The sequence below is a fragment of the Lithobates pipiens genome, unplaced genomic scaffold, assembly GCF_037356315.1.
Source record: "Lithobates pipiens isolate NorthernLeopardFrog02 unplaced genomic scaffold, aLitPip1_a1.2 Scaffold_22, whole genome shotgun sequence".
NCBI lineage: Eukaryota > Metazoa > Chordata > Amphibia > Anura > Ranidae > Lithobates > Lithobates pipiens.
In genome coordinates, this window is record NW_027507784.1 from 132,080,394 (window position 1) to 132,107,255 (window position 26,862).

General features: G+C 40.1%; 1 protein-coding gene across 1 annotated transcript in view; it reads left to right on the top strand.

Moving 5' to 3' along the window:
- ABCA12 (ATP binding cassette subfamily A member 12) overlaps nt 1–26,862 on the top strand; it is a 268,673-nt gene that overhangs the window by 166,101 nt on the left and 75,710 nt on the right. The window contains exons 27-37 of the mRNA XM_077448325.1: nt 2,954–3,251; nt 8,322–8,436; nt 11,684–12,013; nt 12,155–12,224; nt 14,388–14,522; nt 14,637–14,783; nt 15,086–15,266; nt 17,662–17,880; nt 20,111–20,307; nt 22,268–22,425; nt 26,270–26,506. Of these exons, the coding sequence (XP_077304451.1) occupies nt 2,954–3,251; nt 8,322–8,436; nt 11,684–12,013; nt 12,155–12,224; nt 14,388–14,522; nt 14,637–14,783; nt 15,086–15,266; nt 17,662–17,880; nt 20,111–20,307; nt 22,268–22,425; nt 26,270–26,506 (2,087 nt within the window). The remainder of the gene's footprint in view (nt 1–2,953; nt 3,252–8,321; nt 8,437–11,683; nt 12,014–12,154; nt 12,225–14,387; nt 14,523–14,636; nt 14,784–15,085; nt 15,267–17,661; nt 17,881–20,110; nt 20,308–22,267; nt 22,426–26,269; nt 26,507–26,862) is intronic.

A 26,862-nucleotide genomic window follows, 5' to 3' on the forward strand; every position in this document is an offset into this window, starting at 1 on the left:
AGCGGTGTCACGGGCATGCGCACGCCCCCCCGGGGTCTCTGTGACCGCAGGTCCCGCGGATTCGATGTCCATCTGATGACTGCGATCATGTCACGGAGAGGAAGAACGGGGAGATGCTTTGGTAAACAAAAGAATTTACCCATTTTGCCTAGCGGCAGGACAGAGATCACAGCTCTCTGTCATCAAGAGCAGTGATCACTTCCTGTGTGTTGAAGCCCAGCCCCCTCACAGTTAGAATCACTCCCTAGGACACACTTAACCCCTTTAACGCCCCCTAGTGGTTAACCCCTTCACTGCTAATGTCATTTACACAGTAATCAATGCATTTTTATAGCACTGATCGCTGTATAAATGACAACGGCCCCAAAATAGTGTCAAAAGTGTTCGATCTGCCCGCCATAATGTCGCAGCCCTGATAAAAATTGCAGATCGCTGCCATTACTAATAAAGAAAAACAATTAAAAATAAAATGCCATAAAACTATCCCCTATTTATAGACGCTTTAAATGTGGCTCAAAGCAATCAATATACAATTATTGTGATTTTTTTTACCAAAAATATGTAGAGTACATATCACCCTAAACTGAGGAAAAAAATCGTTTTTTCATATATTTTTGAGGGATATTTATTATAGCAAAAAGTTAAAAATATTGTGTTTTTTTCAAAATCGTCGCTCTTTTTTTTGGTTATAGCGCAAAAAAATAACTGCAGAAGCGATCAAATACCACAAAAATAAAGCTCTATGTGTGGGCAAAAAAGGACGTCAATTTTGTTTAGGTGCAATGTCGCACAACCGCACAATTGTCAGTTAAAACTACGCAGTACCAAATCAAAAAAGTGCTATGGTCAGGAAGGGGGTAAAATCCTCCGGGGCTGAAGTGGTTAAAGTAGTTTCAATTTCAGCTGGTATAAACTAGGTGCAGTTCAGGTCCCCCAGTTATTAGAGAATCAGAAACGTATGCCAAGTATACTGGTCCACCATTACATTTTTTTTCTGACTGGCCAGATGCAGAAACTGTCATCTAATATCTGTGGAAGCCTTCAATTACAGAGGGAGATTATGCAGTAATTGACATCTCTCAGTTTATTAATTTTGATAGGATTTTTTTACTATTGCTTTTCTATTTTATATCTGAAATCTTATCAGTAAATTTAAAATACCCATAAAACCTGATTAGGAATGTACCTCTCCTACAAGAAAACTAGAGTTGATTTACAGGGGTCAAAAATCGTCACTCAAATAATTGTGTGTGCAGTCCTTGTTGGCAGCCCCTTCAAGGGGTGGGTGCCACACAACCCAGGCATTGTGGCTACTTCGTATCTTACCTTGCCGTCTCCCACCACTGGATTGGAAAGTGCACCTGATTGGCCACATTTGTAGTTGAACCTTAGCCTGCTCACCAGATTGGAGGAGGAAGAGAACACTGGCAGGAAATTACAAAGAGGAAGCCAGAGGAGCAGTGGAGTAAGGAGACTCCTGCAGAAAGGAGCAGGGACAGAGCTACGGGCATCTGTGCTGTACTCTCTAAAGGAAGGGATTTGCCTGCTGCACTGCTAAACACAGAGGTCCTGCCATCTGTACCGAGAGAGATCCAAAAGGGCCTACCAAAGACATGGACTGCAAAGTAAATTGTGGGAGAAAGGGACAGGTTTGAGAGGAGAGCCCCTCTGTGTGGCATGACCTCTTCCCTACCCTCCCAGGAATGGACTGCTCACTTAAGGACCCCTGAATGACATTACTTGTGAGAGGTGTTTTGGCCACCTATATTGGCACAGAGCTTGCTGCTGTTTGTATAGAAACTGTGCTGCTATATGGAGAGTCAGCCCAGAACCTTTCTGACCTTCTTTTGCATTAAAAGTACTCCCATAAGAGAGAGTTACAGGGGCCCAACACCGGCAGACTGCATGTTAGATCCCCACTGGCCAGTCGTATAGTCAGGGGCTCCAAATTAAAAGTAGGCCATATTGTTGTCCCTTTTATCCAGTTACAACAGTACACATTTCTGAATTTGTTATTAGGCCTGCTTTTTTTTGCCATACTGCCTTAATTAGTTCTCCCCTACAGCGCTTTCATTTGTTCTTAAATAAAACCCATGTAACTCTCCTGTTGTATTATTGGTTTTGGGTCCAGTTAGGGTAGGAGTCACCACTGGGAAGGGCTGTAGAACCAAACATTCTAGCAGCTCCTTAGAGAATAAGTCCTTTCAATTAACCCATTATATGAAAAGCCTGTTCCATTCTGTTATATGAAATTCCTGTTCTATTTTGAGTGAAGTTTCTCAACATTTTTTGAGTGATTAACAGTATATTAAGTAAATTAGTCCTACAGTCTCTGCATTGCTGATCTTTAATACATCTTAAACACCCTCTGCTCTCTTTTGAAATTAGAACTTTCATACAACAGCTTCTCACTATTAGCTAGTGGCGACCATGTTGCATTTTTTGGGAGATCAAACATAAAAAACATATGTAATTTTGCCATTTAGTAATTACATACAGAGTTTTTTAAATCTTGCAAAGAATTTTTCCTATAGCTGAGACTTTCTTTTACTACGACTATCAGTGATACCTGATACAACTATTCAACAAGACAGTAGTAAGACCAATGATCATTTGCAAAGTGTAGTGTGATATACTTTACAGTTAGATTTCTGGTTACTTTTGTTATCTCAGAGAGGCACATTTCTCTAGCAAACATGTATTACTGTTTGTTAGATGTTGTTCTTTATTTTAGTGAACAAGCCTGTTTTAAATTCACCCTTAACTTTTTAGCATGATTATTTTCTCTTCTAAATTTTCCTGTTTGAAATCTTTCATTTTCAGAATGTATTACTTTAAGGTAACAATGATAATGACCATGAAATAAATGTATTTAATTATCATATTTCATTATTTACCTGTTTTAGGATGTTTTTTGTTTAACAATTTAAAAAATATATATTTATGCTTACAGCTGTGACCTTTAATCTTTCATCTGGGAGCAGTAGACAGAAACGTGATCTATCGAACATGCCCAAGCGTATCTCCTACAGTATCACCATGCGTTCCCTACTTTCTGAAAACACTAATTCCATCAGAGATTCTTTCTGGGTTCCTGGACCCCACGCTACTACGAACATGTACAGCCGTGGCTTTGTCTACCTACAGGAGAATATTGATAGAGCCATCATTAAAATGCAGACAAATCAGAGTGTGGATGATGTTGCAGTACAATTCCAGCCCATGCCTTACCCCTGCTACACAAAGGACAAGTAGGTGCACTTCTTAGTATCCGACAACTGCTTGCCATTGGGCCTTAGAGATTTATATATACAATGTATATATCTATATATATCTATCTATATATAGATAGATATATAAATATATATATTTTTACTATAAAGTATCTCACAGAAGTTAGTACACCCCTCACATTTTTGTAAATATTTTACTATATATTTTCATGTGACAACACTGAAGAAATTACACTTTGCTGCAATGTAAAGTAGTGAGTGTACAGCTTGTATAACAGTGTAAATTTGCTGTCCCCTCAAAATACCTCAACACACAGCCATTAATGTCAAAGCTGCTGGCAACAAAAACTGAGTACACCCCTAAGTGAAAATGCTCAAATTGTGCCCAAAGTTTCAATATCTTGTGTGCCCACCATTATTTTCCAGCACTGCCTTAACCCTCTAAGGCATGAAGTTCACCAGAGCTTCACAGGTTGCCAGTGGAGTCCTCTTCCACTCCTCCATGATGACATCATGGAGCTGGTGGATGTTAGAGACCTTGCACTCCTCCGCCTTCCATTCGAGAATGCCCCACAGATGCTCAATAGGGTTTAGGTCTAGATGCATGCTTGGCCATTCCATCACCTTTTCCCTCAGCTTCTTTAGCAAGGCTGTGGTCATCTTGGAGGTGTGTTTTAGGGTTGCTATCATTTTGAAATACTGCCCTACGTCCCAGTCTCCAAAGGAGCTCATGCTCTGCTTCAGTATGTCACAGTACATGTTGGCATTCATGGTTCCCTCAATGAACTGAAGCTCCCCAGTACCTGTAGCACTCATGCAACCCCAGATCATGAGCATGACACTCCCGCCACCATGCTTGACTGTAGGCAAGACACATGTATCTTTGTACTCCTCACCTGGTTGCCACCACACACGCTTGACACCATATGAGCCAAATAAGTTTATTTTGGTCTCATCAGACCACAGAACATGGTTCCAGTAATACATGTCTTTAGTCTGCTTGTCTACAGAAAACTATTCTTGTGCATCATCTTTAGAAGAGGCTTCCTTCTGGGATGACAGCCATGCAGACCAATTTTATGCAGTGTGTGGCGTATGGTCTGAGCACTGACAGGCTGACCCCCCACCCCTTCAACCACTGCAGCATTGCTAGCACTCATATCTCTATTTCCCAAAGAAAACCTCTGGATATGACGCTGAGCATGTGCACTAAACTTCTTTGGTCAACCGTGGTGAGGCCTGTTCTAAGTGGAACCTGTTCAGTTAAAGAGGAAGTAAACCCTTTCAGACCACTTTGACCTACAGGTAAGCCTAGATTAAGGCTTACCTGTAGGTCCAAGCAATATCTCCTAAACCTATATGGTTTAGGAGATATTTGCCCGAAAATGGGCACCGCTGTCTACGGCGCATGCACCGTAGACAGCGGCGCGCAGGCGCACTAAATGCGGCAAGTCCAAGAATGGATTTGCCTAATTTGTCGACTCCCGTGCGCATGCACGGGAGTGACGTCATCGTGGCTTCGCCGAATGGCAGCGGCGGAGCTGCGAGACGCGACTCCCGTGCGCATGCGCGGGAGTGACGTCATCGCGGCTTCGCCGCTGTCATTCGTCGGAGCTGCGAGACGCCACCAGCAACATGGATGCGGCGGACTACAGGGGACAGCTGGCTCCTGTGTCAGGTAAGTGACACATAATGAGCTACTATGCGATGCATAGTAGTCCATTATGCTTTACCTTTGCAGGGAAAAAAAGAGGAAGTAAACCCATCAGGGTTTACTTCCTCTTTAAACCGCTGTATGGTCTTGGGCAGCGTGCTGCAGCTCAGTTTATGGAACTTGGCAATCTTCTTATAGCTTAGGCCATCTTTATGTACAGCAACAATTGTTTTGTTTTTTCAGATCCTCTGAGGGTTCTTTGCCATGAGGTGCCATGTTGAACTTCCAGGGACCAGTTTGAGAGAGTGTTTTGCTGCTACCAAATTTAACACACCTGCTCCCCATTCACACCTGAGTGCTTGTAACACTAACAAGTCACATGACAACAGGGAGGGAAAATGGCTAATTGGGCCCATATTGGAAATTTTCACTTAGGAATGTACTCACTTTTTTTGCCAGTGGTTTAGACATTAATGGCTCTGTTAGTTATTTTGAGGGGACAGCAAATTTACACTGTTATACAAGGTGTCATTTGTTCAGCGTTGTCAGATGAAAAGATATAATAAATTATTTCCAAAAATGTGAGAGGTGTACTCACTTTTGTGAGAGACTGTATATATATTATATATATATGTCTATAGATAATATTGGGACATCCTTAGATGGTAACTCTGTGGCAGGAAAGCATGGTACAACAAAGTCTCTTACTGAGGGATTACTGGTCTCATCTCACATCTATTTTTATGTAACCAGTTGATGGAAAATAAAGATTCACTATAGCAGTAAAACAAAAAAGTTCTGCTTACTTTAGCAATGTCTACTTTAGCTTTTGCACAGCCATACTGCTAATTCAGCATCCACAGAGTTGTTTTAAAAGGTCCTTTTAGCCTTTTTTTTTTAACAAGTCAGGTACCCTGGACTTAGGAACCGGGGGGCATGAACTCCAGGTCCAACATAGAAATTTTATGACCAGACTCTTTAATGGAGACCAACCCATGTTTCTCACCAACCTTCCATGGAACCTGACCCTTATTCTGGGTTGCAAATATCTCCCATCCATCACCTTGTCGGCCATTTTAGCCTAGCCTGTCAGAAACCTAGGGCTATGTTGCTATTTTTATACATAACTGAGGTCAGTTGTGCCCATTCAAATAAGTAGAAGCCCACTAAAGGCTTATAAGACATATTACAAAATAAAATGAATGTGAAATATATCAATTTCCTTATTTTGCACAGTGGTGAGTATGCATTAAAAAAAATAGCACACATTTGGTAGCAAGCAACAATGGGTGGGCCACCTAACCTCATGGACCTAGGAGCAGTTTCACAAACTGCACCCAGAATTATGATACAGATAAAGATAAAGACATGTATGAGTGAGTTTAGGTTGGAGGAATTTAACTGGCCTTGCACAGAGTCCTGACCTCAACCTGATAGAGCACCTTTGGGATTAATTTGAGTGGAGACTGCGAGCCAGGCCTTCTCGTCCATATCAGTGCCTGACTTCACAAATGCGCCTCTGGAAGAATGATCATACATTCCCATAGACACACTCCTAAACCTTGTGGATTGCCTTCCCAAAAAAGTTGAAGCTGTTATAGCTGCAAAGGGTGGGCCAACTCAACATTGAACCCTACGGGCTAAGACTGGGATGCCAGTAAAGTTCATGTGCATGTAAAGGCAGGTGTCCCAATACTTTTGGTAATATAGTGTATATATTTTTTGGGAAGACTTTTCACAATACTTTTAAGTATATCTGAAGGAATGTGTGTCTATTCAGCCAAAAGAGCCTTTGGGAGGTAAGGTACAAACTAATGTTAGATGAGAAGACCCAGCTCCCAAACCAACCCAAAGTTGTTCAGTAGATTTGAAGTCCTTGCTAATCTGGTTTTATTTACATGGGCAGTCATACTAGAATAGAAAAGGGCTTTTTCTCAAATAGTTGTCACAAGTTTGTAAGTGCACAATTGTCTAAAATGTCTTTGTTTACTGTAATGTAATAGTACAGTTCAAGTTCTCTGAGTCCGAATACAAGTCCTTTCTGGAATTGGGGCTGTGCCCACACTGCAAACGCTAATTGCCTGTTTAGTCTAATGCCGCGTACACACGATCGGAAATTCAGCCAGAAAAAGACCAATGAGAGCTTTTCATCGGAAAATGTGACTGTGCGTATGCTCCATCGGAATTTTGCTGGCCGAATTACTGTCAGCAGAAATTTGAGAGCATGTTCTCAATTTTTAAGATGGAAAAACTTTCTATTGGAAATTCCAATCGTCTGTGGCAATTCCAAAGTGCAAAATTTCGAGTGCATGCTCAGAAACAAATTGACGCATGCTCAGAAGCATTGAACTTCATTTTAGCGGCTTGTCGTAGTGTTGTACGTCACCGCATTCTTGACGGTCAGAATTTGAGGCGACCATGTGTAGGCAACACAAGCTTCAGCGGAATTCCGTCAGAATTCTGTCTGAAAAACCATCAAAGCTTTTTCAGACCATAATTCCGATCATGTGTACACAGCATAAGGGACAGTAAGAGCAATTTTACTTACCTGATCCTGCACCCACCCACCCCATCCCCCAGTAGAGAGAGCCCCCCTCCGTGCTAACAGGGGACTGCCCCTTGGTGTCTTAACGTCCAGTTCAGGGCTATGATCCCTGCATCAGCATTGTCAATATTAGAGGACCTTGAACTGCATAGAGTAGGGAAAATGAGGCTGCATGGATTGGCCTAGCAGCACAGAGGAGCCTGTGGGAGTGGTGGTTTAGGTAAGTAAAAATGCTTTTCTGGGTCCCCCTAGACTTTACTGAGCAGTTAACCCTTGCAGTGTGTGAGTAGCCCTACTGCAAGGGAGGACTTTTAGTTTTCCTTGAGTTCAGCTTTAATCATTTAAAAAGGGTGTCCACAAACTTTTGGTCAAATTGTGTATAATTTATTCAGCGCCTAGATGAAGGTTTTTGTTTTTTCTAGTGTTGCTTAGAGCAGGTTACAACCTTTGCCAAATGTTTGTTGCTGTGGTGCACATTGGGAAGGTTTCCACTTACTTTCCGCATTGCCATTAGGCGAGGAAATCAAATAGCAGTAATAATCTAGCAGAAGTAATAAAAGGGACATTTAGGGGTTGCGGTTTTGTAATGGACCGCAGTTCAGGTCATGTTCCACTTCCCTGTAGCTTTAAACAACCAATTTGGTTTTATATAAAATTTTCTAACTTGCACTTGGGAAAATAACATATGAATTCTGATAGGTTGTGCCTGCCAACAGCGCCACTTTTCTGTACCCAGCTTTCTAAGTTGCCACACAGTGTTATCATGCAGCATCAAGCAAGAAATAAAGAAAATATTTCCACAGTCGTTAATAACTTAACTTAAATCTCTCCCATAAGGTGGCTGCTGGCAGGAGATCAATAAATTGTGATTCTTCATTTCTCTCAACAGTTTCCTCTTCAGCATGTCCTTCTCCCTCCCCATTGCATTGATGATTGCCTGGGTCCTTTTTATAGCATCATTTGTAAAAAAACTTGTACATGAAAAAGAACTTAGACTACACGAGGTAAGGGTCAACAAAAGAGCTATTCTCACATGTTTGCTATGACTATAGAAAATGTTGTTGGTGTATTATCATAGATGGCAAAAAGAAAAGATAAGATTGCGCTATGGACAAATTTACCCGTTTGCTAGACAAGTTTAAATAAGTGAATGTTAAAATGATTATAATAAAGTGAACTGTGAAGGGTTAAAGCTGCCTGTGCTTGAAACCTATCCCTCTAGATGGGAATAGATTAGAAATGTGAAAAGTAAAATAAGCTTTGGCGCTAAAACCTAAATGGTGTATTAAAAATGCTAATACTCTGCAAATTACATAAAATGAAGCCCAATGTGGGAATTTCACCAATACACTGTATACGTGATATTAAAGCTATATGTAAATGGAAATGTGTATCCGTTATCCTACATAGTAACTATGCACAAGTGTGGTAAAAAATAATGACTATGCACAAGTGTGGTAAATGATATGATAAAAATTACAACTAATCTATCACAACTAAAAATGTAGGTGCTTTGACAAAAAGTGCTTTAGCTCACGTAAATGAGCCAATACTTATATTCTAAAAAGTGACAATCAAAAGGACATTGTGAAAATACCAAGTGAAAACATCAAAAAAATCAAAAAAATCATATAATGTCCAATCCAAAATGTGTTATAATGTCCAAAAAAATAACAATATTTGTTCAAAGTCGCATCATCTAGTTGCTGAAAAAACGCATAAGACTTTTATCAGATAGGAAGGTGAAGCAAGGTGACTGGTGAAAACAAGGGTTAAATTCCTCTCCGGTGCGCCACTCTGTGTTAGAGAAAAAATGTATATATGCGCTCACCAGACATTAAACCCTCAATGGGTTAACCAAGCAGTCACAGTATGAGCCACTGTGCAGCTCTCTCGAGGCTCTGCCACCGCTGTGCTGTGGGGATATTTTACACTCTTCCTTCCGTGAATGGTCCGTTTAGCGTTTGTACATGAAGGGAAACAGAAGTACAACCATGGTGCAATATTGTTGTAAAAACGTACTATGTTTATTAAAAACAGTTTTACTCACAAATTCCAAAAAAGATAGATCGCTGTGAAATATACTCCGCCTGGCGTTACTGCTTGAATAGCAGTGTAAGGTGCACGTCCTAGGCCACGCCCTACGCGTTTCGTCAGAGCGACGTCATCTGGAGCGCTCCAGATGACGTCGCTCTGACGAAACGCGTAGGGCGTGGCCTAGGACGTGCACCTTACACTGCTATTCAAGCAGTAACGCCAGGCGGAGTATATTTCACAGCGATCTATCTTTTTTGGAATTTGTGAGTAAAACTGTTTTTAATAAACATAGTACGTTTTTACAACAATATTGCACCATGGTTGTACTTCTGTTTCCCTTCATGTACAAACGCTAAACGGACCATTCACGGAAGGAAGAGTGTAAAATATCCCCACAGCACAGCGGTGGCAGAGCCTCGAGAGAGCTGCACAGTGGCTCATACTGTGACTGCTTGGTTAACCCATTGAGGGTTTAATGTCTGGTGAGCGCATATATACATTTTTTCTCTAACACAGAGTGGCGCACCGGAGAGGAATTTAACCCTTGTTTTCACCAGTCACCTTGCTTCACCTTCCTATCTGATAAAAGTCTTATGCGTTTTTTCAGCAACTAGATGATGCGACTTTGAACAAATATTGTTATTTTTTTGGACATTATAACACATTTTGGATTGGACATTATATGATTTTTTTGATTTTTTTGATGTTTTCACTTGGTATTTTCACAATGTCCTTTTGATTGTCACTTTTTAGAATATAAGTATTGGCTCATTTACGTGAGCTAAAGCACTTTTTGTCAAAGCACCTACATTTTTAGTTGTGATAGATTAGTTGTAATTTTTATCATATCATTTACCACACTTGTGCATAGTCATTATTTTTTACCACACTTGTGCATAGTTACTATGTAGGATAACGGATACACATTTCCATTTACATATAGCTTTAATATCACGTATACAGTGTATTGGTGAAATTCCCACATTGGGCTTCATTTTATGTAATTTGCAGAGTATTAGCATTTTTAATACACCATTTAGGTTTTAGCGCCAAAGCTTATTTTACTTTTCATATTATCATAGATGGTTGAATTGCATTTCAAAGATGAGAATTTGGAAAGGGGGTAGATTTTTACAACAGATTTATACAACTGTAGTAGATTCTTAAAACTGTATGTTCATTGACCTCAGAGCTGTGTGCAAGCAGCCCAAAAAAGTGGATGCACACAGAGCAGCATCCGCACACAGCGGCATGCCAGAGTATTACATGCAATTGTGTCTAAGTATCCACTTCTACGGGCTGCCTGCTCACAGCTCTGAGTCGGATGCACATCTTTCTGGCTCTGCATGGAGGATGTGTTTTATTGCCCATCTGAATGGGTCCTAAATCAGTTGTACAGTATGCTTACAAAAAGCTGAAGATGCAGTAAATGCATACTTGCTATCACTGCTGCCTTTCAAAGGAAATGACTGCAAAATGGTCTCCTTTCTCTCTTATATATAGAATGTCATGCCAAGAACTACCGTACTAAACTTTATATGACCATTTATAACTTATCAGAAACCCACTTGTAAATTCAGAAGCAGCGAAATAAATCTAAATAAAGAGCAACTTTACCAGTAATAGGGATGTTTAGGCTATTATAAAAATGTAAGAAGGTGAACCAGAGTTCCTTTTTACTGTGACAAAGTCAAATAGCTATGTTGGGTAGAGAGGGTCTTCAAAGAGTTCACCCAGCAAATGAGCTGTATTGATGTGGAGAGATCATATCATAGGTCATAGTATTAAAGTGCATCATTTACCAACCTAGTGCACCTTGGTGAAAGGTGAAAAAAAAAAACTCTTCAGCACCCCCAGTTCCCTGAATATAAGTGTGCCCAGGTATACAAATTGCAAACAGATATTACGACTTGAACGTGGGAGGCCCCCCTCCCAGGTTCAAGTCGTAATATCTGTTTGCAACCTGCCCCAGGTTGGACCCTATCTTTTCCCACATCATAAGCCGTATCCAATATTAAGGATTAGAAAGTGGAGAAAGATGGGGCCAGCCTTTGTACCCCAAAAGCTTGGTTGATATTTATATACCAGGAAACATTGTGCACAATACTTAAATGAATTCAACCTTTGCACTTACATTGATCTATGAACATATTTATTATTCATAAATTGTAAAACATGTTTGACTAATGGATTGGTATCCATATTTTCTTGCAGTACATGAAGATGATGGGAGTCAACTCTTGCAGTCACTTTTTTGCTTGGTTCATTGAAAGTGCAAGCTTTCTGATTCTCACAGTTAGCATTCTTGTCCTCATTTTAAAATTTGGCAATATTCTGACCCTAAGCAATGGATTCATCCTGTTCCTGTTCTTCCTGGATTATAGCTTGACGGTCATTGCCATGAGCTTCCTCATCAGTGTCTTCTTCCACAACACAAATGTGGCAGGTCTAAGTGGCAGCCTAATCTATATAATTACCTTCTTTCCATTTATTGTGGTAGTGTCTAAAGAAAGTGCTCTGTCCTTTGCTGGAAAGACCTTGCTGGTAAGTTTTACATTGTTCTATCCTTATTTTCCCTATATCGGTAAAAAACACTGCTAAAGACAAATTCATTTCTCAAATTTCTCAAATAAATTTCTTTCTAACTCTTTTGATAACCACTTGTTTTATGTTTGTTATCCATAGAGCCTTTTCTCTCCAACGGCATTGAGTTATGCCACACAGTATATTGTTCGTTTTGAAGAGCAAAATGAAGGTGGGCCAATGAATGATCTTATAAGTCTAATAATAAAATAAAAGTGTTGCTAAGCTGCTGATTTTTACATGTGCACTTAAAATAAGCAATGCAATTTGTCAGCACCTAATCCAGCATTTCAGAGCATAGGCTCTACTATAAACTGTTTCTAATACGGATGTCGAAAACAAAGATTTTATTTGCATGCATTTACTAATAAAAGTTTCAACATTAAGGCACCTTGGTAACGTGTGGTTATATTTGTGTGAGGTACAGTATATGGAGCAATATATAAATTGAGAGCAGTTTGCCTGCACTAAGACCAATCCTCCTCACAAACCTGGGCAATTCAAACTGAGCATATATTGCACAACTGAAAACTGCATATCAGAACAATAAGAAGATACAAGGATACAGAGAGCTAAAAATGCTTACAAGTCTTACATTTTCTCTGGGAGCCACATCGCAGGTGTCCTGCAAAAGTAATTTGCAGAAGGCTCATGTCTGTTTAAAGAGGTCACAGATTTATTGCAGCCTAATATTGAAAAGGGGACAGCATTAGTAAAAAAAAATAATGCCTAATTGGGCTAGCATAGAAAAATTAACTGCTAGGCACAACCTAGCAAAATCATTATGGTGTATTTGAGGCAGCCATAAATAATAGGATGACAATACTTTAAAAGAAAAGGGGTTTGGCTTTTTTTTTTTTTTTTTTTTTTAGAATAATGCTTACCTAGGTGGATGCAACATTGGTCCAATGCTGCATCTGCTCCCCACCGGCTCTAACACAGAGAACCGAGTGAACCCGAGCAGAGAGCTGGTGACTCTTGGTCACCAGCTCTCTGCTCCCCCCCCCCCCCCACGCTCACTGGAGCACGGGGCTGTGTGAAGGGTGTGGTGGTCAGTTCAGGCTCACTGAGAGCCTGAGGCGGATGTCACTCCAGATATGTGGGCAGATCCCTACTTCATTGGACTGCTTCTGTGATGTCAGCCGACAGCAGGCTTCTGCCTACTGAAAATGGGTCACAGGAGTGCACAACAAAGTACACTCTTGTGATCCACAGAAGTACAGCCAAATGAGCTTTGGCTGTACTTCTCCTTAAATGTATCTAAACCAAAGACCAAAAATGTATTATATTGCCACTCACCAATACAAAGAGGTTATTGATATTGCTCACTTACTATATTGTATCTATGAGAAAGCAATATCGTCACTCTGACTCAGGATTACAGAAGCCTCCCTCTTCTATATACCATAGAGGGGAAAGGTTTGTAGTCCTCAGAGATAACTTAGAACAATGTAATTGTTAAGACTGCAGCAAAACCAACAGGCATTTTTTGCACCTATTAAACAGATATTAGAAAACACTTATAATAGTATATCTAACAGATCTAAAGAGACCAAGTAAGAAACAATAATTTTTAGGGTTTACATACACTTTAAAGTCACAAAGCCATATTCCTGCGTATGAAGCTTAATGATTATATTCAGAATATACCGATGGGAGAGTTGAAGCTTTTAGGTGAGGTTTCTCAGGTGTTTGTTTTTCTTGATGGATTCTGTTTAGGGTCCAGAGGGAAATTGGCCATTAAAACCCATAGTCAGACAAAATATATTTTATAGTTCTGGGTTGATTTGAGAAGGGTTGTAAATGTTAGCTGTCTATTACAGTCTCTGACCCTTTTGGCAAGATGTCCTCTTATGTTCTGTTCCATGGCAACCATAAAATAATGGGAACAAGAAGGAATAGGTAGCAATAGAAACCTGAGAGGGGTCCTATCTCCTACCAACTCAACTGGTATTGTTGTGGTTTGTGTGATTGTAAATATTTGTTGTCACCTCCTGACCCTGTGACAACTTGCTGCTGGAGCAGGAAGTGACAGTACATCCTCCCAAAGGGGTTACAGACAGCAATACAATCATAACACAGGTTACATTTTTTTCCCTCTGTTGAAAACTAAAAAAGGTTTTGGTCGAATCAGGGTTTAGAATTAGGAACTGATGATTTATACATTTACAAAAAGTGTTAATGAATATGTACTTGCGCTATTCTAGTTTGAACTGTAACCCATTTCCATGTTGGTATGATTTGGGGATGATGTTTTGGTGAAATTACTATTGAAATGTCTGAACATGCCAATACTATAATAAGCACCTTAATAAGTGTAATCTTCTTTTTGCAGGGATTCAGTGGCATAATATGTATTCCTCAACGATGCCGAATGACAGTTTTAGTTTTGGCTGGTTGTGCTGGATCATGCTGATAGATGCTCTGATTTACTTTATTATTGGCTGGTACATTAAAATAGTTTTTCCAGGTAAAGAACTTGGCAAACACATGTTAGTTTATACAATACCATAGCCTAGTGCATCTAACCAATTCATGAGATCCAATTCATGATTTTTTTTTTCTTGTCATACTTTTCATTCAGGACAATATGGTATTAGTGCTGTTTGGTATTTCCCTGTTCTGCCATCTTTCTGGATGGAATGTTGTGGATTCCAAAGTGTGTGTTCCAGGAAACCAAGTGGACTGTTAATGTCCAACATTGTAGAACATGGCGTTTCTGAGAAAAAGGGTAAAGTCTTAGAAAGCAGCCACTAGGCTATATTACTAAACTGGAAATGTTTTAATCATCACATACTATATATGTAATGAGCAAATATGCTTGCCTTCCCCAATGCATGTATATAAATGAAATCAGGAGGGTATGTGCAGCTGGAGGGGATGCCAGTAAAGCAAACCAGTTGCGTTGTCCAGTATTTCCAAAACATGTGCTTACTTGCTCATTCAAAGTTTATTTACCATAGAACTAAGATATATAAAAAAAAAAACCTTAGTAGGTAAAAGATATACATTTGTTATGTTATCTCTTTGCAGGAGATGAACTTTATCCCTATAATGAGAAGGACCCTACTGATCTGAATTTGGGAGTCTCTCTTCATGGCTTAACAAAAGTATATAAGTCAAAAGTCGCTGTCAAAAATCTGAATTTAAATTTCTATGAAGGCCACATTACATCGTTACTAGGTCACAATGGAGCTGGAAAAACGACCACACTGTAAGAAAAAGCTATATTTATCTAAATATTTAGAAATATTGTAATATTGGTATATAGAGTGGTTATTTGAGTTACTGTTGCCTTTCTATCATCTCAAAGTCTGCCCATTCTCCTCTGACCTCTGACATCAACAAGGCATTTTCCTCCACACAACTGCCTCTCACTGGATATTTTCACTTTTTCGGACCATTCTCTGTAAAGCCTAGAGATGGCTGTGCATGGAAATCCCAGAAGATCAGCAGTTTTTGAAATACTCAGATCAGCCCGTCTGGCACCAACAACAATGCCAAGTTCAAAGTCACTTAAACCACTTTTCTTCCCCATTCTGAAGCTTGGTTTGAGCTTCAGCAAGTTGTCTTTACCATGTCTAGTTGCTGCCATATGATTGGCTGATTAGCAATTTGTGTTACAACGTAATGGAACAGGTTACCTATTAAATTGGCCTATGAGTATACACACACACGCATAATTATAATTTTAATTATAATTTATATTATATTATAATTATAATTTCATGTCATTGCTTCATTGTTGGGATCTTGGCACTCTGAAATCTCTGCATGGGACACCTTCAGTGCCAATAAGGTAAGAAACGACTTTTAGACCCCTTTCACACTGGAGCGTTTTGCAGGCGCTATAGCGTAAAAAAAAATAGTTCCTGCAAAACGTCCTAAAACAGCTGCTCCATTCACTCCAGTGTGAAAGCCCAAGGGCTTTCATACTGGAGTGGTGCGCTGGCAGGGCGTTAGAAAAAGTCCTGCCAACAGCTTCTTTGGAGCGGTGTAGGAGAGGAGAAGGATCAATGGGGCAGTGCTCCGGCTGTGTTTTGCGGGCAGATTTTTTTTTACTTTGGATTCTCTTTATTTATTTTTTTCCACTGTACAAAAATGTCATAAAAAACAGATTATATACACAGCAGTTAACTTTATCCACTATACAAATTCACACTTTCTGTTTTAATTTATCCCACATTCTATTACCCCCCCTCTTCTCCCAACCCATCCCTCCCTCCTTACCCCGTCCTCCCCCCCTCCCTCCCTCCCTCCCCTAGTGTCTCTCTTTTCTGGGTTGATCTTTATTATCTCTAGGCTAATTTCCAAACCTGTTTTCCATGGTTTTTAAACTGCCTTGTACTTTATTTACCTTTTTTCCTCTACTACTATTGCTGATCAGGTGGATACCCTATTTCATTCAGCCACGGCCTCCATATTTTCTCAAACCCTATAAGGTTTCCTCTACGTATATATACAGTTTTCTCCTTCCATATTAAATCATTGATAACCTGGGTCCATTCACTCACAAGAGGTGCGCTCTCGGACTGCCATTTCTGTGCTATCAGTTTCCGCGCTTGAAATAAGCAACGTATAACTGCAAGCGTAGTACTTTTCTGTTCACCCGGCATTTTCCTGTATCCTAGTATACAGGTTTTAGGGTCCACGTCCAGCTTGATCCCAAATGTTTTATTTATAATTTCTACTGTTCCTTCCCAATATCGAAACAGCTTTGGGCACCTCCACATCATATGTAGAAGGTCCCCATAGCCTCGACATCTAGGGCAATTGGCATCCGTCCTCCTTCCAAACAAGAACAGCCTCTTGGGAGTGTAATAGGCCCTGTATATCAGCATCAAGTGTGACACTTTCTGTGATGGGGAGACCGATAATAGAGGCCCCAGTTCCAGTATTCTCTTCCACTGTTCCTCTGTGATCTCTCCTACGTCCTCTTCCCACTTCTTCTTTTGCTTGGCTAAGCCAGGTTCTATTTTGAGACCCCTGCCTAGTAACCCATAAAGGGTAGATATAACTCCCCTAGATTTATCTATTTTAATTATCTCCTGGGATAAGGATATCTTGTCCCACTCAGGGATCTGTGGACCAAACTGCGCTTTCAGAGCGTGCCGGAGCTGTAGATATCGAAAGAATGTCTGTTGCGATAGGTCATATTCCCTTTTTAGGTCCATAAATGTTTTCAGAATTCTACCGTCGTAAATTTGACCCAGCCTAACTATTCGTCCTAAAACAGCTGCTCCATACTGGAGTGGTGCACTGGCAAGGCGTTAGAAAAAGTCCTGCCAACAGCTTCTTTGGAGCGGTGTAGGAGAGGAGAAGGATCAATGGGGCAGTGCTCCGGCTGTGTTTTGCGGGCAGATTTAACCCCTTTTTGGCTGCTAGTGGGGGGGTTAAAACCGCCCTGCTAGCGGGCGAATAGCGCCGCAAAGATGACGGTAAAACAGCGCTAAAAATAGTGACGCTGGTGGTGGCTCAGTGTGAAAGGGGTCTTCTGAATACTGGTACAACAAGCTTATGATAGTACAAAATATTTATGCTTTTGACGTTCTAGTGATATACTAGAGTAATACAAAGTTGTTGTTACATTTACATTTCCTCCTCTACAGTTCCATGCTGACAGGACTTTTTAGTGCCTCTTCAGGCACCATATATGTCTATGGTGAGGATATCCTTACAAACTTAAGTAAAGTCAGAAAAAACTTAGGTGTCTGCATGCAGTATGATGTGCTGTTTGAACACCTCACCACTAAGGAGCACCTGCTGCTATATGGATCTATTAAAGCTCCACAATGGAACAAGACACAGCTCCATGAGGAAGTAAAAAGGTACGTGTAATAACTAAGAATGCTGAGAAGTATATTTGTACATTAAAAAAGACTTTCAGTTTTCAGGGGAAGATATGGGATTTCATGGTAAATTCCTTAATAAGAGTAATTTATAATTAATAGCTATTATATTTATATCCAAATTAATTTTTTCTCCCATGCAGAATGTATTCATTTTACTCTGTCTTCTTTTTAGCTAAATGTGACAGAGAATGGATTATATTGTCCAAAAAAGGCCAAAGGGCACAAAAAATAAAAATCTGCAGCTAGGTCAAACATTCAGGTCAAGCTCCAACAAGGGCCACTATTTATCTTATACTGTACATATGTTTTTTTTTGTGTTTGAAGGCATGCATTGACAGATTGAAATATACAATTTCCACACTTAATTATACAAGTTACATAATAAAGCTAGGTGTCAAGTAAGCACCGAAAATCCCAAAGTGACACAAGAGAATATAATACAGTTTGGTAAAGGTGTACATACAACTTCAAATATGAGAGAACTCTTAAAAGTAATTTGTTAAAAGGCATGCTGCCTGGCACAGTTTAGGTTGCTATGCAGTGCTGAAGGCTACTATTGCCCAAATCCTGGTGGCATTGCTAATTATTTAGCCTAAAGTAGTGCAATTCATGAACCTGACTTGAAACTAGTGCCTTTTCCAGGAGTGGGACTACACCAGCCCCCAGTGCAGCTCCTGCTTTAGCAAATGACAGCAGTCCTGACGGGTCTTCTTTAATTGGCAATTACCTGGTATATTCACATAATTATAAAGGAAATGTAAAAGGCATCCTGCAACATAAATGTTATTTTAAATTACCTTTTTCATTGATCTTAGACATATTTAATGGGAAATGCAATACGTTGGTGTCTTTTTTTTCTTGTCACTTGTATGCCTGAATAGTTTATGTTCTTAACAACAGCTCTCTATAATTACATCTTACAACAATTCAAATCATTTATGCATAAACAACAATTGTTTTCCAATTGCATAAAAAAAGAAATATAAGAAAGAAACATGGCACATTCACATCTAATCTGGGAAAGAAAAAATGATCTATTTTGGCGTTAGCAGTTAAAATAACTGAATCGAAGCAATTTGGCAAACTGATGCTTAGAAGGGATTAAATCAACTTTTAGATTTGAAAATCTATTTTTTTACAGTTTATTGAAATGGATTAAATTTCTGATACAAAACAGTGCATCTAGAAAGAACAGGTTTTGTGTACGCAGGACTGATATACCCAAAAGACATTTTGCTGAATGTATGTCTAAACACAACATTGGGTATTGTTCCTTAATCTTTGTCTTACTTTAAAAACCTTTCCCAAGTTAGAGAACAACATTTTATGCTTCTCATGCATGTTTAAATGGAAAGAGGGCAGCCATGACAAGATGTGTGTTAAATTCCGAGTCAGATGTAATTTAGAAGTTTTTTATTTTCCTTTTAATACCTGAAAAGAACCAATTTTAATCTGTCTTCCTCCTCTCTGTCTCTTGTGAAAGTTACCGACAGAGGTACTGATTCATCACAGTTAAATATCTCTAGCTCTGAACTTTCTGATCAATGGTCCAGAAAAATGATAGGAGATGGCAAAACGATGCCTCACTGCATTTTTTTTCTTCCGGATGATCCTATATTGATTGCAGAGTGTTTGTGGAACATTTTGGAATTCTGTATACATATAAAACACAATATAAATGCAAATGCTCATTAGGGTCTTTTTACTGCTGCAGTGCATTTTCACTGTTATTGAATATTTTATTTTAGCAAGAATGCATTTTCTATACAGTATACATCCATACATTTGTAATACAGTTTTATTTTCTTAAAGAGGAACTCAGAAAAGTGTAATTGGCTGTTGAACACAACTGCAATGCCATGCAGATGAAATAGTAACCTTCTGCTTTAAAAAAAATCTACCCTTTTATGGTGCACCCATGAAGGTGACTGTCACCCTTGTGTGCAAAAAATGTGTGACCCCTCCTTTTTAAGGCAAGATAAGTAAAGTTTGAACCAGGAAAAGAATAGCTTCTTTAAAGCAGTGGCAGCTTTCCCTACTATTATATTATTTTACATTTATCCTCAATTAATGTAGCACACGATGTATGTTGTAAGTATACTACCACTAAAAGATAATTAGGTTATTGTCCTACCTGTGAACATGAAGGAGTGTACCCAACAGAGTAATGCAGTCTCCAGCATGACATTGGCTACTTTGTTTGCAGAACATTGAAAGATACTGGACTATACAATCATCGACACAAGCCTGTGAAGACCTTATCTGGTGGCATGAAGAGGAAGTTGTCTATTTGCATAGCCCTAATTGGTGGCTCCAAAGTTGTTGTTTTAGATGAGCCCACTACTGGAGTAGACCCATGTTCGAGGCGCAGCATCTGGGAAGTCATTTCCAAAAACAAGAAAGGTACAAATTACAGAGTTACATTGTATAATATTGCCTCCTGGAATGTACAATTCATTATATACTTGTAAACCTAACAAAAATCTAAAAGATTATGCTTTAAGAGTCAGTTATATGTGGCATTTGCAATCATTTAAAGAGGACGTAAACCCTGATGGGTTTACTTCCTCTTTGTCTCCCTGCAAAGTTAAAGCATAATGGACTACTATGCATCACATAGTAGTCCATAATGCGTCACGTACCTGACACAGGAGCCAGCGAAGTCACCGCTGTCCCCTGTAGTTCTGAGCATCCATCTTCTTGGTAGGTCTCGCTGCTTCGGCGCTGTGATTCGCCGAGCAGTGATGTCGTCACTCCCACACAATGCGCACGGGAGCCGACACTCGCGGCATATCGCCGCGATCTGCGGCTTGCCCAGCACGCCGCTGTCTACGGTGCATGCACCGTAGACAGCGGTGGCTGTCTTCAGGTAAATATCTCCTAAACCATATAGGTTTAGGAGATATTTCTGTGACCTACAGGTAAGCCTTAATCTAGGCTTACCTGTAGGTCAATGGTTTGTAAGGGTTTATAACCACTTTAATGGCATGACAACAATGTCTGGTTGACATTATTTATAAGCAGTTGCTTAGTTTACAACACTGTGTTTTTATTGTGTTGCAAACTAGGCATTTGTCAAAAAGAGAATACTCTTTTACCATTAAAGTAAAAGTCCAGGTTAAAACTAACTAAGCTTAAAATGGCTCCCACCCCTCTCTAACATCTAAAGAAGGTGGTGTTAGTTCCCTGAAGCTGGCTTCAGGAGAGAGTAGGGACAGCCGACAGTGGATACCCAATAGTAAGCCTATGGGCGACATAACTGGCCAGACAAAAAAATCTCTGATCACCCCCAGAGTAGTATAGTGTCATTATGGGGATACTGTACTGCTCTGGTGCCAATATGTAAAAAAAGTAAAATAACCACTGTTGCAGTGATCATGGAAATTGTCTGGCTACACTGATAATACTGTATGTCAGTGCCATTATCTCTGATCACTACCACAGCAGTACAACGTCACCAGACCAGCACTGCCAGTCAGTATCCTATCCCTAATCGCTGCCACACCAGTCAGAGTCCCCAATCACTGCCACCCACTCACAGTGTCCCTAACCACCACAATCCACTCAGAGTGTCCCTAATCAGAGCAGTTCCTATACAGTGTTCCTAATCACCACAGTGCTGCTACAGTGTCTCTAATCATTGCCATACACAGTGTCCCTAATCACTTTTACACCAGTCATATTGTCCCTAGTCACCGTCACACCAGTTACAGTGTCCCTGATCACTGCCACACCATTTACAGTATCCCTGATCTCTGACACAGAAGTTATTGTGTCCCTGATCACCAACACACCATCATATTGTCACTGATCTTGCCACACCAATTACAGTGTCCCTGATTACCACCACAGCAGTCATATTGTCCCTGATTACCACCACACCAGTCATATTGCCCCTGATCTCACCCACACTATTCACATTGTACCTAATTACTGTCACACCAGTTACAGTGTCCTTGATCACCACCAAACCAATTGGAGGGTAGAAACATCATGTCACCTCCACAATTCCAGAGTAATATAAGCCAGGGAATAATTATTATATGCCAGCTTTTAACCAAATAAAATATTAAATCCTGTATAGACCAATCCTTGTAGTATAATATAGCTTCACTGAGTAAATATTCAAAGTTATTTTAATAGTGTTCACCTTTAAGTCATGTTTGATGTGACTTTTATTTAATTTTTTCTTTGTATTAAATACAGAGATTTTAATTTAGCCCCAATGGGGAGTTTTCCATGGTGCAGTGCAATCACTCTTCTTAACTCCTCCCCACTCTTTTGTGATAAGACATCGAAACTGTAACAATCATATTTTTGCATCCAATAAATAGACAATTAACACTGCACCTTTTGACTTCAGATAAAACAATAATCCTGTCCACACATCATCTGGATGAAGCAGAAGTACTGAGTGATCGCATTGCCTTTCTTGAGCAAGGGGGTCTAAGGTGTTGTGGGACCCCAATGTTCCTCAAAGAGAAATTTGGAAGTGGATACCATCTCACGCTCACCAAAAAAGTAAGTTCATTTCTATTTCTTAGAATTAGCAAGAAAGACAGGCCAAGGACGTATAGTCTACAATTTAACATCTTAGTGTCTTGATTTGTAATTTTATCTGTAGTTAAATTATATCGTTATTAGATAAAAATATTTGCATTTTTCAAACAAAGATGACAATCTAACATTCATTGTAGAGACAATAATTGTATATCCAGACCAATTCTTTATGAGAATGTAGCCAGTTTAATACATTCCAGCAGGATCAGTAAGATTCCTTTTCATAGAATGTTAAAGCTGCAGAATTTGATCTTCTTTGAGTATACACATGTAGTTTCATTATAGTTAGCGCCACATAAAATACCCCCCCCCCCCCCTTTTTATGCAGAATTTGATCTATCTCCCAAACAAAAAAAAAATGAATTAACAAAACTACCAAAACACCATTTTACTTGCAGCTGAAATGGTTAACACATAACTATCCTTTCCTTAGCTCAGCTCAGACCTAAGAACCAACGTTACCTGCTAAATTAATTATTTTCTGATTTTAAAACATCAGGGCCTGATGAATCTTATTGGGTTGACCTCTAGTGTGAACCGGCTTATCGACTCTAGAAGTTCTAATTCACAATCTAGACATGCCTCGATCACAAGGCCATGAAATAAAAGCAAAGGCAGTATAATGATGCACTGTGCATGCATAAACTATGATAAGTGGGCGCCAGGACATGGAACAGATTCCAACTTTCCTTCTACAGCCCCTATAATCCTGTGCATAAAGAACTTTGTGATTGAATGCATGGACCATACATTAATGAAGGCACTGGAGATATACAAGGCCAAACAATTAAATACAGACATCCTGCTCACTTTCCATGGAAACCTGACAATTGTGGGTTGAAAACTGCATGCTAAATGCAAAGGTTTTGCAATCCAATTAATAATCTCATTTGTATCCATTTTGCTCTTCTTCTCAGCTATCATTCTGACCTTGAATGAGGTGAACAAACACTTTAAAAGTCTGTTAAAGCTTAAAATATTATTGTGATGTTATGACAGATATAGAAATAAGAAACTGTGTTGTCATGATGGAACCTTATAGTGAAGTGGGTGTTTAAGTTAATTACAATTTTTTGGAACCTTTAGGCCCCTTTCCCACTTATACGACTTGTTCCACAATTAGGGACTGCAAAGTAGCATGACAAGTTGTTCCCCATGATTTCCAATGACAACCATTCATTATAGTACAACTTCAAGTCCTGCCGACGTCAGAGTAGTCCCTGCACTACTTTGGTCCGACTTTGATGCGAGTTATACAGACATTCCCTGAAATAGCGGAAAAAATTGTGTCGAAATCACGGCAAAATCACGACCACAAAATCGCATGACTTTGAAGTCGGGGTAGTGTGAAAGGGGCCTTAGTATTATGTTCATCATAAAAAAAAAAATCCAACTAACTGTATTGATGCCCAAATTGTTTTTTGTCAGGATTATTTGTTACATAAAAATAATGGCAGAGGTTGATGAGTAAAGCAGACAGAAATATAGCAAAAAGTTCTAAGATCCTTAGAAAGCAATCAGACTCCTAAAGTGAAACCTAGGCAGATATAAAAACATACATATTAAAGTGTCTGTGGAATCAGTAATACATTATAAAATGTATTTTTGAAATGCGTACAGTGTTAATTTCTGAAAGGGACCTGATAGCCTCTTGCAGTTCCTGTACAGCAGGGCTAGATTGTGAGGGGAAGAAGCAGTACAAGGCGCTAACAAGAAGCATGCTGTTAGGGGGAGAAAGCAGAGTGACAAAGAGATGAGTTAATCACTGTGTTGCTTTTCCCTTTATGGTTCAGTCAAAGATTGGGGCAAGTCCAGGATGAAATGGGCTCAGAGGAGGTAGGTTGAATGATGCTGATCAGAGGACCGAGGATAACTAGCAGCATAAAAAATAGTGCTATGTGAAAAAAATCTCTCGACTGAAGCTGAATATTGCAGCACATGCTGTTTTTTTTTTAATCAAATAATTGTTTTTTATTTTTATAATTAAACATACACACAGATAATATATCAAATATGTTCATTAAATATCTGAAGTTATTAAATGATATTTCATATGCTGTTTCTTATTTTATCTTTTAATGGGTATTTCATTTTTATATGAAGTTGTTTTCATGCTATTTGTACAAATTTATTTATTTTTTCTGCCTGGAGCAAAGGAAAGGGAAATAAAATTCAACTGAACATTGTTTGGGTGTATTTTACACTCATTTAACCACTTGCTTACTGGGCACTTAAACCCCCCTCAGTCCCAGACCAATTTTCAGCTTTCAGCGCTGATGCACTTTGAATGACAATTGCGCGGGCATACAACACTGTACCCAAATGAAATTTTTATAATTTTTTTCCCACAAATAGAGCTTTCTTTTGGTGGTATTTAATTACAGCTGGGAGTTTTATTTTTTGCTAAACAAACAAAAAAAGATGCAAAAAAAAAATCATGTTTAATAGTTTGTTATAAAATTTTGCAAACAGGTAATTTTTCTCCTTCATTGAAGTGCGCTGATGAGGCGGCACTGATAGTCTGCACTGGTGGGCACTGATAGGCTGCATTGGTGGGCACTGATAGGCTGCACTGGTGAGCACTGATAGGCATAGTTAAGGCGGCACTAATAGGCACAGATAAGGCGGCACTGATGGGCACAGATAAGGCGGCACTGATGGGCAAAGATGGGCACAGATAAGATGGCACAGATGGGTGACACAGATGGGTGGCACGGATGGGTGGCACTAAGGGGCACTGATAGGTACCACTGATAGATGGGACTGATGGGCACTGATAGGTGGCACTAATAGGTGGCTCTGATAGGTGGCACTGATGGGCGGCACTGCTGGGCACTGATGGGCACTGGTAGATGACACTGATGGGCACAGATATGTGGCACTGGGGTGCAGCACCTTAGTTGAGGCAGATTGTGGGCACTGCTGGGTGGCACTGTGGGCACTGCTGGGTGGCACTATGGGCACTGCTGGGTGGCACTGACAGGGGGGGACACATTTTTTATTGATGTGGCAAAGCAGGGGGCACGTGGGCACTGGCAGGGGGCAGGTGGGCACTGGCAGGGCTGGCCATGATCGGGACTGATGTCCCGATCACGGCCGCTGGTGATCGGCTCTTTTTTTTTCTCCTCGCGCTGTCAGCGCGAGGAGGAATAATAGCCGATTACCGGCTCCGTTGTATCACATGATCAGCTGTCATTGGCTGACAGCTGATCACGTGATAAGGGTTCGGGATCGACCCCTTGCTCGGATCGGTGATCAGGCGAGTCTCACAGACTCGCCGATCACAGGGCGCGCAGGCCGCTCCTGCACGGGACGACGTCAATAGACGTCGTCCCGGCAAAGGAGATCCGCGCTGTAGCCGTCATTCGGGTATAGCGCGGGTCTCAAGTGGTTAAACAGATAGGCAGATGTAACAATCTGAAGACACACTCATCTGTCGCTGTATTTCTAGAAGCTGTTTATTATTAAAATTAGTAAAGAACTATGTATACTTTTTATATGATTGGCTAGAGAGCGGGGATCCAAGTGTTGCCTAGGAAAGGGTATACAAAGCACATGGTCACTCTGATAAAAAAAATGATAAAATAAAAAGGAGCGTTGTGTGGATCAGAAATTCAGCCTAACAAAGTTACAAATGTTTTGGTAGCTAAAACAGGACTTGCATATGCATCTTAACTGTGGAGATCAGGTTTAGAATACTGTAACTTTTGTCTGTAAATGGCATGGATTCTGACCACGTTTGCTTGTTCTTATTAAATCTGTTCTATTCCATTTTCGGTTAAAAAAAAAATCTGTGCTATTCCAGTTCCCCAACCAGAAGGATGATCGGTTATGCAATTCTGAGAGGGTGACGGCTCTTATCCAATCACATATTCCTGAAGCAACACTAAAAGAAGATGTGGGAGGAGAACTTGTCTATGTCTTACCACCATTCAGAGCTGAGATATCAAGTGCCTACTTATCTCTACTCCGAGATCTGGACGCTAACATGCATGATCTGAGTTTAGGCTGCTACGGCATCTCAGATACAACCATAGAAGAGGTGAGATTACACATGAACTTCTTGAGAAACCAAAGTGTTGAAAAGTACTATAATCATCAAATTGAATGCAAAGTCACTCTCTTCAATCAGGACACACATCATGTACTATCTTAAAAAGCAGTGGCAGCTGGTGCTAAATATTTGGGGGAGGGTGGCAAATTAATATTTTGGGGGTGGAAAACGAATGCCACCCCCAATACTTCCCAGACAAGAAGGCGGCAGCGATCCATTGCCACCCCCCCCCTTTGTGGGAGATGGACCTTACCTAAGGAGGCAGGGGGAAGGAAGATCCATGGCCGTTGCTTCTCCTTTCAGGCTGAACAGGAAATGAGTCCTGAGACCCGATTGGCCAGGGA